Source organism: Myripristis murdjan, chromosome 21 (assembly GCF_902150065.1).
Source record: "Myripristis murdjan chromosome 21, fMyrMur1.1, whole genome shotgun sequence".
In the NCBI taxonomy this organism is placed as follows: domain Eukaryota; kingdom Metazoa; phylum Chordata; class Actinopteri; order Holocentriformes; family Holocentridae; genus Myripristis; species Myripristis murdjan.
Window position 1 is genome coordinate 23,882,635 of NC_044000.1, and position 11,556 is coordinate 23,894,190.

Consider the following 11,556-nt stretch of genomic DNA (forward strand, 5'->3'; position numbering starts at 1 on the left):
AACTTCTCTCTCGTGTTTGAATAACCTTTGCATACATCTGTAGAAATCATCCGACCCACTAGCCTCCTCACGCGCTCTTTCTGCCTGATATTTGGCTCTTCAAATTAAAGGGCCAGTTCACCTAAAACACACCAAGTGCGGTCTGTTCGTCTGAGTTTCCAGCGTCTCTTTCTTCACCTAAATACAATCAGGCTGAATGTGGATTTGTGTGTGCAGCTCGAAACATCAAAAACTAAAAATGTGAAAAACTCAACAGCAACAGCTCTTTCCAGAAACGGTTGACACCAGATACCCGGCATGATCCACCGCCCCCGGGGGCAAAGAGTTTATTGGGAACAATTTCCTGCCCAAGGACAAACTGTATCTATGAGCGAGTTCATGCTCCTTCGGGACAGATAGATGCAGTTTGCCGGTGTCCTTGGGCAGGAAATAGTTCCCAGGGAAACTCTTTTCCCCCCTGAGGGCTGTGGGTTATGTTGGGTATATGTGTCAGTGTCTTTGGAAGGAGCCGTTGAGCCTTTCACATGTCAATTTTTGATGATTTGAGCTCCAGACTGGAAACCTCACCAAATCACACAGAAACTGTCTGGATGGACGGACTGCACTAAGTAGGAAATTATTTTTTATAATTTTTTTCCCGCACATATTGTTAGTGTTGTTGAAGGATAAGCAAGTAACCATTCCCTTCTTTGAAACTGCAAAAAGCATGACCGTTTTAAAAGGGACGTGCGCTCCTGCTCCCCAAAGTTCGCTTGCAGAAAACCTGTGCGAGCAGAGAGACTAAACACGAGCGAGCAGGCATCACACGTTCACGGCTTATATAAATGTTGATTAAATAAGCGAGAGGAATGTGCACGCTCCTCTCAGCGTACATACCAACATCGCCTCAAGAGAATCACATATCAGGAACGGAGAGAGAGAGAGAGCCGGCTGCATGACAGATGTGTAAATGCCCCTCGTGTTTCTGGGCTGTTCTTGTCCAATATACAAGATATAAGTTTGTCAGCTGGATCGCGTTGCGGTGTGTTTGTGACGGTGTTATTTTGCGTTCGGTAAAGAGTGACTTCTGTCTTGTGCTGCAGATGTTTAGAGTTCCTGCTGCAGAGCGGTGCTACAGCGTCTCTGAAAGACAAACAGGGCTACAGTCCCATCCACTACGCCGCTGCCTACGGACACAGGCACTGTCTGGAGCTGGTCAGTTTCACACACACACACACACACACACACACACACACGCACACAGGCACACACACCATATGCAGATGTCTGAGTGCACCTGAGGTCAAATGGAGGATATCGTTTTGTTATTGGCCTGTGGCTCTGGGCGTTTTCTCCATCTGTTGGTAGATCACATTTTCATATTTTCGGGACACTGAGCACCACGCAGCTCCAGCTTTCTCTTGTTTTCTTTTTTTGCAAAGTCGAAGTTGAGTTGTATCGTAACTCTCCGCAGTGAAATAACAAAGTGCCTCGCGGTCAGGGAGGAAATGAGTAAATCCATTATGACCAAGTATTAGTACTGTCACTTTACTGATATTTTACTGCAGTAGAAGTAGAAGTTCTGCTGTAAAAATCTACTGAAGTAAAAGTAAAAAGTAGCTTTCGAACTGTATTCTTTTAAAGGGGCATTACACACAATTGCTGTGGATTGATTGCAGTGAGGACCCTGTAGACTCAACGGACAAATGTGGAATAAGCGCGTAATATGATGGTTGAGTCTACCTGGTCCTCATCGTCAGGCCAACTCACTGATATGTTTTTTTTTTTTTTTTTACCACTTATTTCACTTTTTTTGCTAATTGAGTCTAAATTGGCTCACTGCAGTTTTTCATCAGGCACTTTTTATTGTGAAATTTGGAAATGACAAAAAGTAGAACGAACAAAGTAAAAGCAGGTTCCTCTTCTCATCTTTGCTGGCTGAGCTTTTATTGTGAAAGGTTCCACAGTCTGTCGCTGGTTATTTGTTCTCTGTGATGGATCTGATTTTAAATGCAGTGAAGTCCAATATTCAAGCAGCATACCTAAGGAAAAGTAAAATTACTGACTTCAAAAAAAGTACCAGTACACAAAAAGCTGCTGAGTTACAGTAGTGTGGGTAAATGTAATTAGTTACTTCCACCTCTGCATTGGACTGGGACTCGCTGCTGTGTGAAGCGGCTGCAGGAGGAAGTGGAGGGTAAGGTTGTGTTTTGTTTTGACCTGCAGCTGCTGGACAGAGATGAGAGCCACCAAGACGACCCCGACTCCCTCAACACCCGGAGCCCCCTGCACCTCGCTGTGAGTTGTACACACACACACACACACACATAATCTTCATAAGTTACCATGAGTCTTTGTCATTTTTACCATGTTGACAAACAATTCCACCAGCTCAGTCTGTGTTCTGAATCTTTCTGTTGCCTTATTTTTCTGTGTACAAATTAAATAAATCAACCAATCAATAGCAACTATTTTTTGCAGCACATTTCATAAAAGTAAGTAAAACAACAGTGAATGAAAAGCTGAAAGCAGAAAGAACAAAAAAGCAGAGAGTGGAGAGATAAGACATAAAATATGCTGATATCGTAATAAAACGGTGACAAACGCTTAACACACAAATTAAAGGTACTTACAGTGAACACTTAAAGATCGGTCAAATAAGACTTGGTGAAAGCAAAGCCTAAAAAGTGTGTGTTGAGTTTTTGTCGGGATGATTTTATGTCGGAGTGATTTGTCGTTGACCTAAAGAAGAGAGGACGGCATCACAGTGATCAATAACAGCACACACTCGTCTCCATATCTGCCTCAGAGAGAAATGAGCGCACTTTACCCAGAATCTCTAAGCTGATACCAGGCAGTAAATGAGCTGTATATTCTTGTGAAGTGTGTGTGTGTGTGTGTGTGTGTGTGTCCTGACTGATCCTGCGTCTCCCTGCAGGCGTACCACGGCCATGCTCAGGCCCTGGAGGTGCTGCTGCAGGGCGAGAGGGAGGTGGACCAGGGGGACGAGGCGGGGAGGACGCCCCTGGCCCTGGCCGCCCTGCGGGGACACACCGACTGTGTCCACACCCTCCTCAGCCAGGGGGCGTCACCGCGCACCACCGACACCCACTACGGACGCACCCCCGTCCACCTGGCAGGTACAGACACCGAGACAGGAGCCTGCAGCCTCAGTGTCACTGTCTGTCTCTGAAATGACGTTTTAATGACATCTGGGTTCAAACAAAGCAAACCCGTCCTTTAATTAATTCCACCAGCACCACGACTGCATATGTCTCTATATGATTATGATTAAGGCGGGACATTGAGCAGCTCAAGTGCCTCTTCTTAAGATCTGTCCATTAACACAAGCTATTATATCTCTTTTAATTATCTCTGTATAAGAGCAGGTACATGTTTGGACACTTATCTCTGTTGTTGCTGCTGGCGTCCATACCTGCTAACAATGCACCGTCACACACCCAAACTCTCCTCTATACCATCTGTAATGTATGCACTACATCTGTAGGTGTGTATTTATTCTTACTATGCTGTCTGTTAAGCTGATAATGTAAATTGTTTTACTTAGTGATTGTATTGTCTTTACTATTTTCGATGTTCTGTATTTGTCTTGTTCTGTCTGTTCTTTGATTTTTTTCGCACCTTCCCACAGGCGTCAAGTCTAATCTAATCTCACACTCTGTGGCTTAACGTGTGTGTGTCATGTCATTGACTAAAAATACAGCTTTTCTGTCACCTTCTACCTGCCTCCCCCCAGTGATGAACGGTCATACGACGTGTGTGCGCCTCCTGCTGGATGACTCCGACGGTGCAGATTTGGTGGATGCTGCCGACTCCCAGGGACAGTGAGTTTCCCCTCCTGTTTAGTATCTGTACAAATCTATCTTTACATCTATCCATCCTTTCTCTTTAACTCCCCTCCTCCTCGCCTGCAGGACTCCTCTGATTCTGGCGGTGGCAGGAGGCCACGTCGACGCCGTGTCGCTGCTGCTGGAGAGAGAAGCCAACGTCAACTTGGCCGATAACAACGGCCTCACCGCGCTGCACCTCGGGGTGAGCCTCGCTGTGTGTGCCATGGAAATGCGCGTTGCAAATGAGTTACGGTCGGCGGGTGAAGCTTATCTGTGTCCGGTTCACGGCGATAACTCTCCCGTGACTCTTCTCTCCTCCTCCTCATTTTCCTCTGTCTCTCCATTCTCACTCCCTCACTTCTGTCTGTCTGTCTGTCTTATCTCTGGATATGCGATAATCTGTTGGTAATGTGAATGTCCTGCATTCATTGCCGATTTGCACATACTGACACATTTTCTATGTCAGCTCTGCCAGCTGCATACATGACTGAAACCTTAGCCATGCATACTTTTATGCTTTCTGAAAATCTGATAATGTGGCGAGCCAACAAATTTGCACACCCTTCATCAGTGGTATTTACTGTAAATCTGTAAAACATAAGTATCTGCAAACCTCTATATCTAACAGTTATGTCGGATTATATCATCAATAATGCTTTAATTATAATTATTAGTGTTAATTCTAAAATATTCTATACTAAAAGCTCCTTCGTATGTATGTGTGCATCTTTTTTCTCCTCTGCTCCCCGCTCCTCCTCTGCAGCTGCTGTGCGGTCAGGAGGAGTGTGTCCAGTGTCTCCTGGAGCAGGAGGCCTCCGTTCTGCTCGGCGACTCCCGAGGCCGCACGCCCATCCACCTGGCCGCGGCGAGAGGCCACGCCTCCTGGCTGAGCGAGCTGCTGAGCATCGCCTGCTCCGAGCCGCCGTCCCTGCCGCCGCTGAGGGACAACTGCGGATACACACCGCTGCACTGGGCCTGCTACTACGGTGAGTGTGTTTGTGTGTGTGTGGATGTTTCCATGTTGCCATCCAGCAGACAGCAGAAGACACTCGGAGGAACACGTCGGTGCACTTTGTTGTCTTTGTGTTAAAGCTGATATTGGTGTGTATTCGTGTGTAACTCTGAACCTCCGTCAGAGCGGGTTGTTCCTCAGGTTTAGGTTATCTTCTTCTGTTGTTTAAATTGTTCATATTTCTATTTTTTTCTATATTCCTTGTTTATAATGTTTATATTGCTTTTTGCTATTTATTATCTGTTTATACTGTTTATAATGTAAATTATGCTTCATATTTTGCTATTCACTTTGCTGCTGTAACGTGTGAAATTTCCCCACCGTGGGACTAATAAAGGAATATCTTATCTTATCTCTTATCTTATGTGTGTGTGTGTGTGTGTGTGTGTCCAGGTCATGAGGGGTGTGTAGAGGTGCTGCTGGAGCAGAAGGGCTGCCGCTGCATAGATGGGAACCCCTTCACTCCCCTGCACTGTGCCGTGTAAGTCACACTGAAGCATCACACATTTGAGCGAGGAAGGAAGTTTTTTTTTGTTTTTTTTGTTTTTTTTGTCTGCGAGCAACAATATCTTATGTATTCCAAAATTTACTATCCGTCTTCAGTATTTTACCTGCCAGCAAGATTAGATTAGACACTGGTCAGATTATTCTCATGTGTTTAATCCATCAGAGTGAATGATCATGAGCCTTGTGCTTCTCTGCTGTTGGAGGCCATGGGATCAGACATCGTCAGCTGCAAGGATGCCAAGGACAGGTAACACCTGTGTACTGGTGTGTGTGTGTGTGTGTGTGTGTGTGTGTGTGTGTGTGTGTGTGTGTGTGTGTGTGTGTGTGTGTGTGTGTGTGTGTGTGTGTGTGTGTGTGTGTGTGTGTGGCAAGTGATATAACTTAAAATTCCCAGATAGTGGATTAATTTCTACAGCTATAATAAAAATATGTGTCTAAATGGCTCAAAATGTAACAAAACCTGTTGATGCAATAAAATACTTCACATTATTAGATTATTACTACTTCAAAGCAACATATGTTTGAGTGATATTACAATAATAATACTGTTGATTTATAATGTAACAACTCCTATTATTACTTCCATCTTACTCTACAGGTTATTATATCATTCATCAATATTTTTAAATCATCAGAGAGTAATTGGTTACACCACTTATGAAGTAATAATGTGATGTTATTACATTCTCCAGCAATTTATTACATTAAAGGGTATTATTACATTTCTGAGCAGTTTGTTACATTTTAACGAGCTGTTATCTGGTAGTATTTATATTATTACATACTACAGTTTGTGTTGTAGTTTTGCTGCTCCTCTGCTGTGCCGTCACTGCTCCCTCCCTCCCCTCTCTCCTCCAGGACGCCTCTCCATGCAGCAGCGTTCTCGGGCCACGTCGACTGCGTCCAGTTGCTCCTTTCCCATGATGCACCTGTCGATGCAGCGGACCAGTCGGGCCGCACTGCTCTCATGATGGCGGCGGCGAAAGGTGGAGTCGGAGCCCTCGGTACGTAGTGCACTCCTTACTCTTGGTCTATAGCCTCAGATGTATCTTTCTGTATAGTTGATGTTGTGTGTGTGTGTGTGTGTGTGTGTGTGTGTGTGTGTGTGCTGACATGACTCTGACTCTGTCCTGTCCTCCAGAGGTGCTGTTGACCGGCGCCAACGCCAACCTCAGTCTGACTGACAAAGACGGCAACACTGCCCTGCACCTTTCCTGTAGTAACGTAAGTGTCCACAGGGGGGCTCCACCCTCTGCCTGCTGCACTGTTTCTCCTGGTGAGGCTGCAGCCTGACTAACACTCGTCTGCCTGCAGGGAAAGGAGGACTGTGTCCTGTTGATCCTGGAGAAGCTGTCTGACCCTGCCCTCATAAACGCCACGAACGCAGCGCTGCAGACGTGAGTGTCCAGAAGTGCCCTGGAGAGTTTAGAAAGACGCGTTTCAATTCACATTTAAAGGAGCAGTTCACCCAGAATACAAAATGATGTTTTCCCACTGTTTCTGTGTGATTTGGCGAGGCTTCCCTCCTGCCACAATCTGTCTCGCGTCACCTGGAGAGCACCGACCCCTGCATATTTCATATTCATTCATGTATATTTTTAGTTTTTTAGTTTTTAGTTTTTTTAGTTTTTAGTTTTTAGTCTTTATAGTCTTTATTGTATATATTTAGCCTTTATTCTATTTTATTTAACTTTATTATATGTTTCTACTGTTGCTGCTGGAACACCAGAATTTCCCTGGTTGGGATCAATAAAGTATATCTATCTATCTATCTATATGAGTTTGAGCTATGAGCAGGCGTTCTTCGGCAGGAAGTAGTTCCCAACAAAACTCTTGAGCTGATGCTCTTATCCAGAGTGACTTAAAATGAGTGCAATAGTGGAATAAACTTTCTAGATTGCTGTGGTTAGATACAAGGAGATATAATGTAATATTTTGACAATATTGCATCACCCGTTTGTAACTGAATATTGAATACCTCTGTCTCTGCTAGTCCCCTTCACTTAGCGGCTCGCAGCGGTCTGAAGCAGGCAGTGCAGGAGCTGCTGTCCCGAGGAGCCAGCGTCCAGACGGTGGATGAGAACGGTAGGTCTGTCCCGGTCTGCTGTGATCCGGTTCGGTCCAACCCGGCCTCCCACGGGGATCAACACGGGCCATAGGCGCATGCTGCAAGCCCAGCCCAGCCCAGCCCAGCCTGGCCCAGCCTGCCTGTCGCTGGCCGGCATGAATGTTTTTCCTCCGTCAGAACAGCTGGGCCCCGTTCCATCATGAACTTCACCTGTTGAATGAATTGCCTCTGAAGGGGTTTCCCTCATCCATCGCAATTACAATTCCTTTAAAACAGGGTTCTCACTGGTCCTAACATGGAGTCAGGGAATTTGATGTACTTTTCTGCAAATGTCAGGCAATATCAGGCAGTTTTACAAATCTACAAGAATATATCAGAATGCGTTTAACAACTTGTTTCATTTCATTGCATTAGCTAGTATTTTCATCTTTTTTCTCCATTGTAACCCCAAATTGTAGTGTAAACCAGATTGGTAATCCCTTTTTAACTTGGCAAAAAAAAAAAATATCATTAACAATCCTGGGGGGAATAAAATGAACTCATGGACGCAGTGAGAACGCTGATTTAAACTGAGAAGGTGATGGAACTGATGTCACCTGCTGGTGCTCTGACGGTGCAAGCTGTACATGTGCAGCTTATTGTTCTGCAGCATTCCTGTCCTGGTCCTAGTCACTTGTCCCTTTATGTCACTGTAGATTTTAGTTTTTTTTTTTTTTTTTTTTTTTTTTTTTTTAATTCTACTGAATGGGTTTGTATGACAGTGAGAGGTCAGGTGTGGTCTAGGTGTTGCTCTGTGTCCCCCCCTCCTCCATGTCTCTGTGGTGCAATGTGCTGGCTGGCTGAAGACTAATGGAATGCTGCTTCGTCCTCCTCTGTCTCCCCTCCTCTTGTCCTCTGCTCCTCCCTTTTCCTGCTTTCGCCTCCCCTGCTTCCTCCATGTCCACGTCTCGTCCCACCCCCCCATCTCCTCCACACATTCCCTCCCTCCTTCCCACCCTCCTGTCCTCTTCCTGTTGTCTCCCTCTCTCCGTTTGTCTTGTCTCTGTCTCTGTCTCTCTCCCTCAGGTTTGACCCCCGCTCTGGCTTGTGCTCCCAGCAGGGAGGTGGCTGACTGTCTGGCTCTCATTCTGGCTACCATGATGCCTTTCTGCTCCCCTTGCAGCTCCGGGGCTCCCTCCCCAGGCTCCCTGTTGAGACAGCTGCCCCACCAGGGGGGCAAGGGCCCGGGCTCCGGCCCTCGGGGGCCGCGCAGCCCCAGGAACCCTTCCAGCGAGGGAACCACCGAGAACGACTCTGAAGACTCGGAAACCTTCTGACCCTCCCTGACGGACTCTCTGCCCTCCTACCTCGAAGTGTGCACCTCAGTTCTTTATGTTTTGCCTCCCGGGGTGTGAGCAGCGCTGAAGGCACAGTGCAGGGCTGCAGTCTGTGTTCGTTCATATCATTCCAGTGTTTCAAGAGCAACACACAAGTGCACACTTCAGGGAGAAGGGTGGAGACGTGGTCGCAGCACAGTCTGTTTCTGTATCCTCTGCCCGCTCTAGCTCCTCCCTCCCCAGAGCTCCCATCACCTCATGGGCAGCGTGTACAGAACCGCCCCCCCCCCCCCTCGACACCACGAGGAGGCCTACAGCTCTCTCTGTCTTAGTGCCCTTGTTCACAAATAAGGAACGGAGCAGCTGCACTGCCCTGGACTGGTTAATGCAGCCCTACTCGTTGCTCCCTGGAACTGTGGTTGAAAATGTAAGAAGAACTCGATCTGGGCCAGCGCAGCACAACTATGGTCCGGGTCTGCATGCATGTGTTGAACTCACAGCACGGTTCTCTCCACTCACGGGTGCTTAAATCCAAACCAACCTCGGTACTCAGTCTCTGCATGGCATAGAAACAAGCCGCTGAGACTCGTCTGTCTTAAAAAAAAAAAAAAAAAAAAAAAAAAAAAAAAGCCATTTTTAACTGTTTGTACAAAATGAAGTGGACCATTAAGAAAGCTAAGTATAATCTTAACCTTTTTATGATTTTTTTTTTGGCTAGTTGATGTACCAAATATTTGATTTCCATGCATAAGTACCTAATGTACTGAAGGGTCATTGTAGTGGCAGGGTATTTTCATAGAGGTACGTAGCACTTGCAGTGACTGCCCACAACTTAAGCACAAATTTGGATTTCACTTTTTTGGCCCCATGTGGCTCCAATGTGAAGCTGTAAACAAGTAATTTATCCTCAGTGTTACAATCTTATTTTTTTTTTTTTTCTTAAAACAAGGCAAGAAATCTGCCAGTGAGAGGAGATGATCCGCTTTGTTTCCCCCTCATTCCAACTTGTTTCAACATATTTATACATAACAAAAAAAAAAAAGGAAAAAAAAAACTGCATTGGAAACAATAGGGGATATCTCATTCCGCTTGCAGATTTTTTCACTTCTTTTAAAAAAAATTTGTAGTAAATATGAGGCTAAATGACTTGTTTTAGTGGATAATTTCTTGCAGTGTAATCATCATGACTTCTGGAACAGTGGAAATACAGACCAGGACGTTTTCTAGGAAACAGGGTAGGACACGGATGGAAACAGGGTTTGCGCCGATTAGATTGGCTTGAGATCACTTGACGCTGGAATTTAAAGAAGACAAGAAAACTCTCCAATCTACCAGGAATCTAGAAATGTCTTACTGATTGGACTCTGCTTTGTGGACTGGCCTCCTGTACTGGTCTGCCACCACATCCATCCTTACATACAGTACATGGGGGTGCACTTTGTAGCCAATGGTGACTTGTTTAAATGTTTTTAATGTAAAATTGACACTTTTTTTTTTTTTTTTTTTTTTTTTGCCAACTGAGCAATATTTTCTAGTTTTTAAATCATGCAAGCCCAAGGTTTCTATACAAAGAAAATTCAAATGACCAAATTTCTGTAATTTCGCAGGGCTGCCACTCAAGTGAAAGGATTAGAAAAGCTGTTTTTAGGTCAAAAGGTGGTCTCCCCACCACTTCAGCACCATATTGATTAACATGACATGATGGTACAAAATACTGCCAGCACTTAAATGTAAAATAGCACAGGGCCTTGACCACTTTTCTCTCCTCTCCTACTCTTCGGCTGTCCCTTCCCATCATCCCTTCTTTCCCATCTACTGCTGTCTGTCAACCTACCAGCTATGTGCCAGTGTCTCCAACTTGTCCAGTGCCTTGTTAGACGTCTACTAAACTTTGATTTGATTTCTTTTACAACATATCCTGATAGCGGATGCTAATATTCTTATAATTTTGTTGTGTGTTTAGGTTGAGCATAATGTGAGAGGTTTTGTTATAGCGAATGGAAAAAGTGTGTGAAGAGTTTGCTCCAAAATGACGGACCATTCTGTAGACGTGTTGACGAATGGACCTAAAATCCTGCAAAAACAGTATCTCACACCAGTGTTTGTGCTCCTGAAGGCAGGGTGTGCTTGCGTGCATGTGTGTGTGAGTGTGTGTGTGAGACCTTCGGTACAAGTATGAAGTTGAACTGCTTTTGTATATAGTGTTATTGTAAAGCACAGCCTTGTATGTAAAAAAAATCTCCATTACAGAGGACTTTGTCACAGACAGGGACGCTCCATTCCAAACCAGTCAAAACAAAAAGGCAAGCATGTATTTCTTTAGTTTAGGTTTCAGAATGGAGAAAAGGTGTATATTATTGATTTTTATTTGAAATTGTGAACTCATTTCGGTTGGAATGGAGATGAGCCTAATGCGTGACAAGCACACACACACACATACCTTTGTTGAGAAGCACAGTGTTAGTCTGCCTCTACTGTCCCTGAGCTGAAGGTCTGCTGAGAGACTGGACGGCTGCCAGTATTACTCTACCAGAGAATGAGCTTCACCAGTCCTGACAATCGCTATCGTCGTGTGTCTGATGATTTTCATACCAGTTCCTGATGCAGTATGAACCGCTGAGGGCTGTTTGTCAGCTACCTTTTGTTTTTTATGAACTGTACAATTATAAAAATCTGTTTTAAGTTACTGCTGTGCTGTACCTTTATTTTCTGGACCCCCCCCTCCTCTCTAAAAAAATGCTTCCCAACTGGTTACAAATACACTGAATATTCATTTCCTTCTTCAAAGTATAATTTTCCTTGTGTTGCAATGAAACAAGTACT

At 44.9% G+C, this 11,556-nt stretch overlaps 1 protein-coding gene across 3 annotated transcripts in view; it reads left to right on the top strand.

The window, feature by feature from the left end:
* Window positions 1-11,418, top strand: part of ankrd44 (ankyrin repeat domain 44) — a 32,187-nt gene extending 20,769 nt beyond the window's left edge. Inside the window, exons 16-28 of one of the 3 annotated variants that reach the window (XM_030081448.1) lie at window positions 1,083-1,194; window positions 2,206-2,277; window positions 2,918-3,119; window positions 3,737-3,824; window positions 3,915-4,032; window positions 4,594-4,816; window positions 5,236-5,323; window positions 5,513-5,596; window positions 6,208-6,353; window positions 6,491-6,573; window positions 6,664-6,746; window positions 7,343-7,434; window positions 8,483-8,733. In XM_030081448.1, coding sequence (XP_029937308.1) covers window positions 1,083-1,194; window positions 2,206-2,277; window positions 2,918-3,119; window positions 3,737-3,824; window positions 3,915-4,032; window positions 4,594-4,816; window positions 5,236-5,323; window positions 5,513-5,596; window positions 6,208-6,353; window positions 6,491-6,573; window positions 6,664-6,746; window positions 7,343-7,434; window positions 8,483-8,733 — 1,642 coding nt within the window. Of the gene's footprint in view, window positions 1-1,082; window positions 1,195-2,205; window positions 2,278-2,917; window positions 3,120-3,736; window positions 3,825-3,914; window positions 4,033-4,593; window positions 4,817-5,235; window positions 5,324-5,512; window positions 5,597-6,207; window positions 6,354-6,490; window positions 6,574-6,663; window positions 6,747-7,342; window positions 7,435-8,482 lie in introns of all 3 variants that reach the window. The other 2 variants (XM_030081447.1, XM_030081449.1) reach the window with 2 other exon arrangements.
* The last annotated feature ends 138 nt before the right edge of the window (window positions 11,419-11,556 follow it).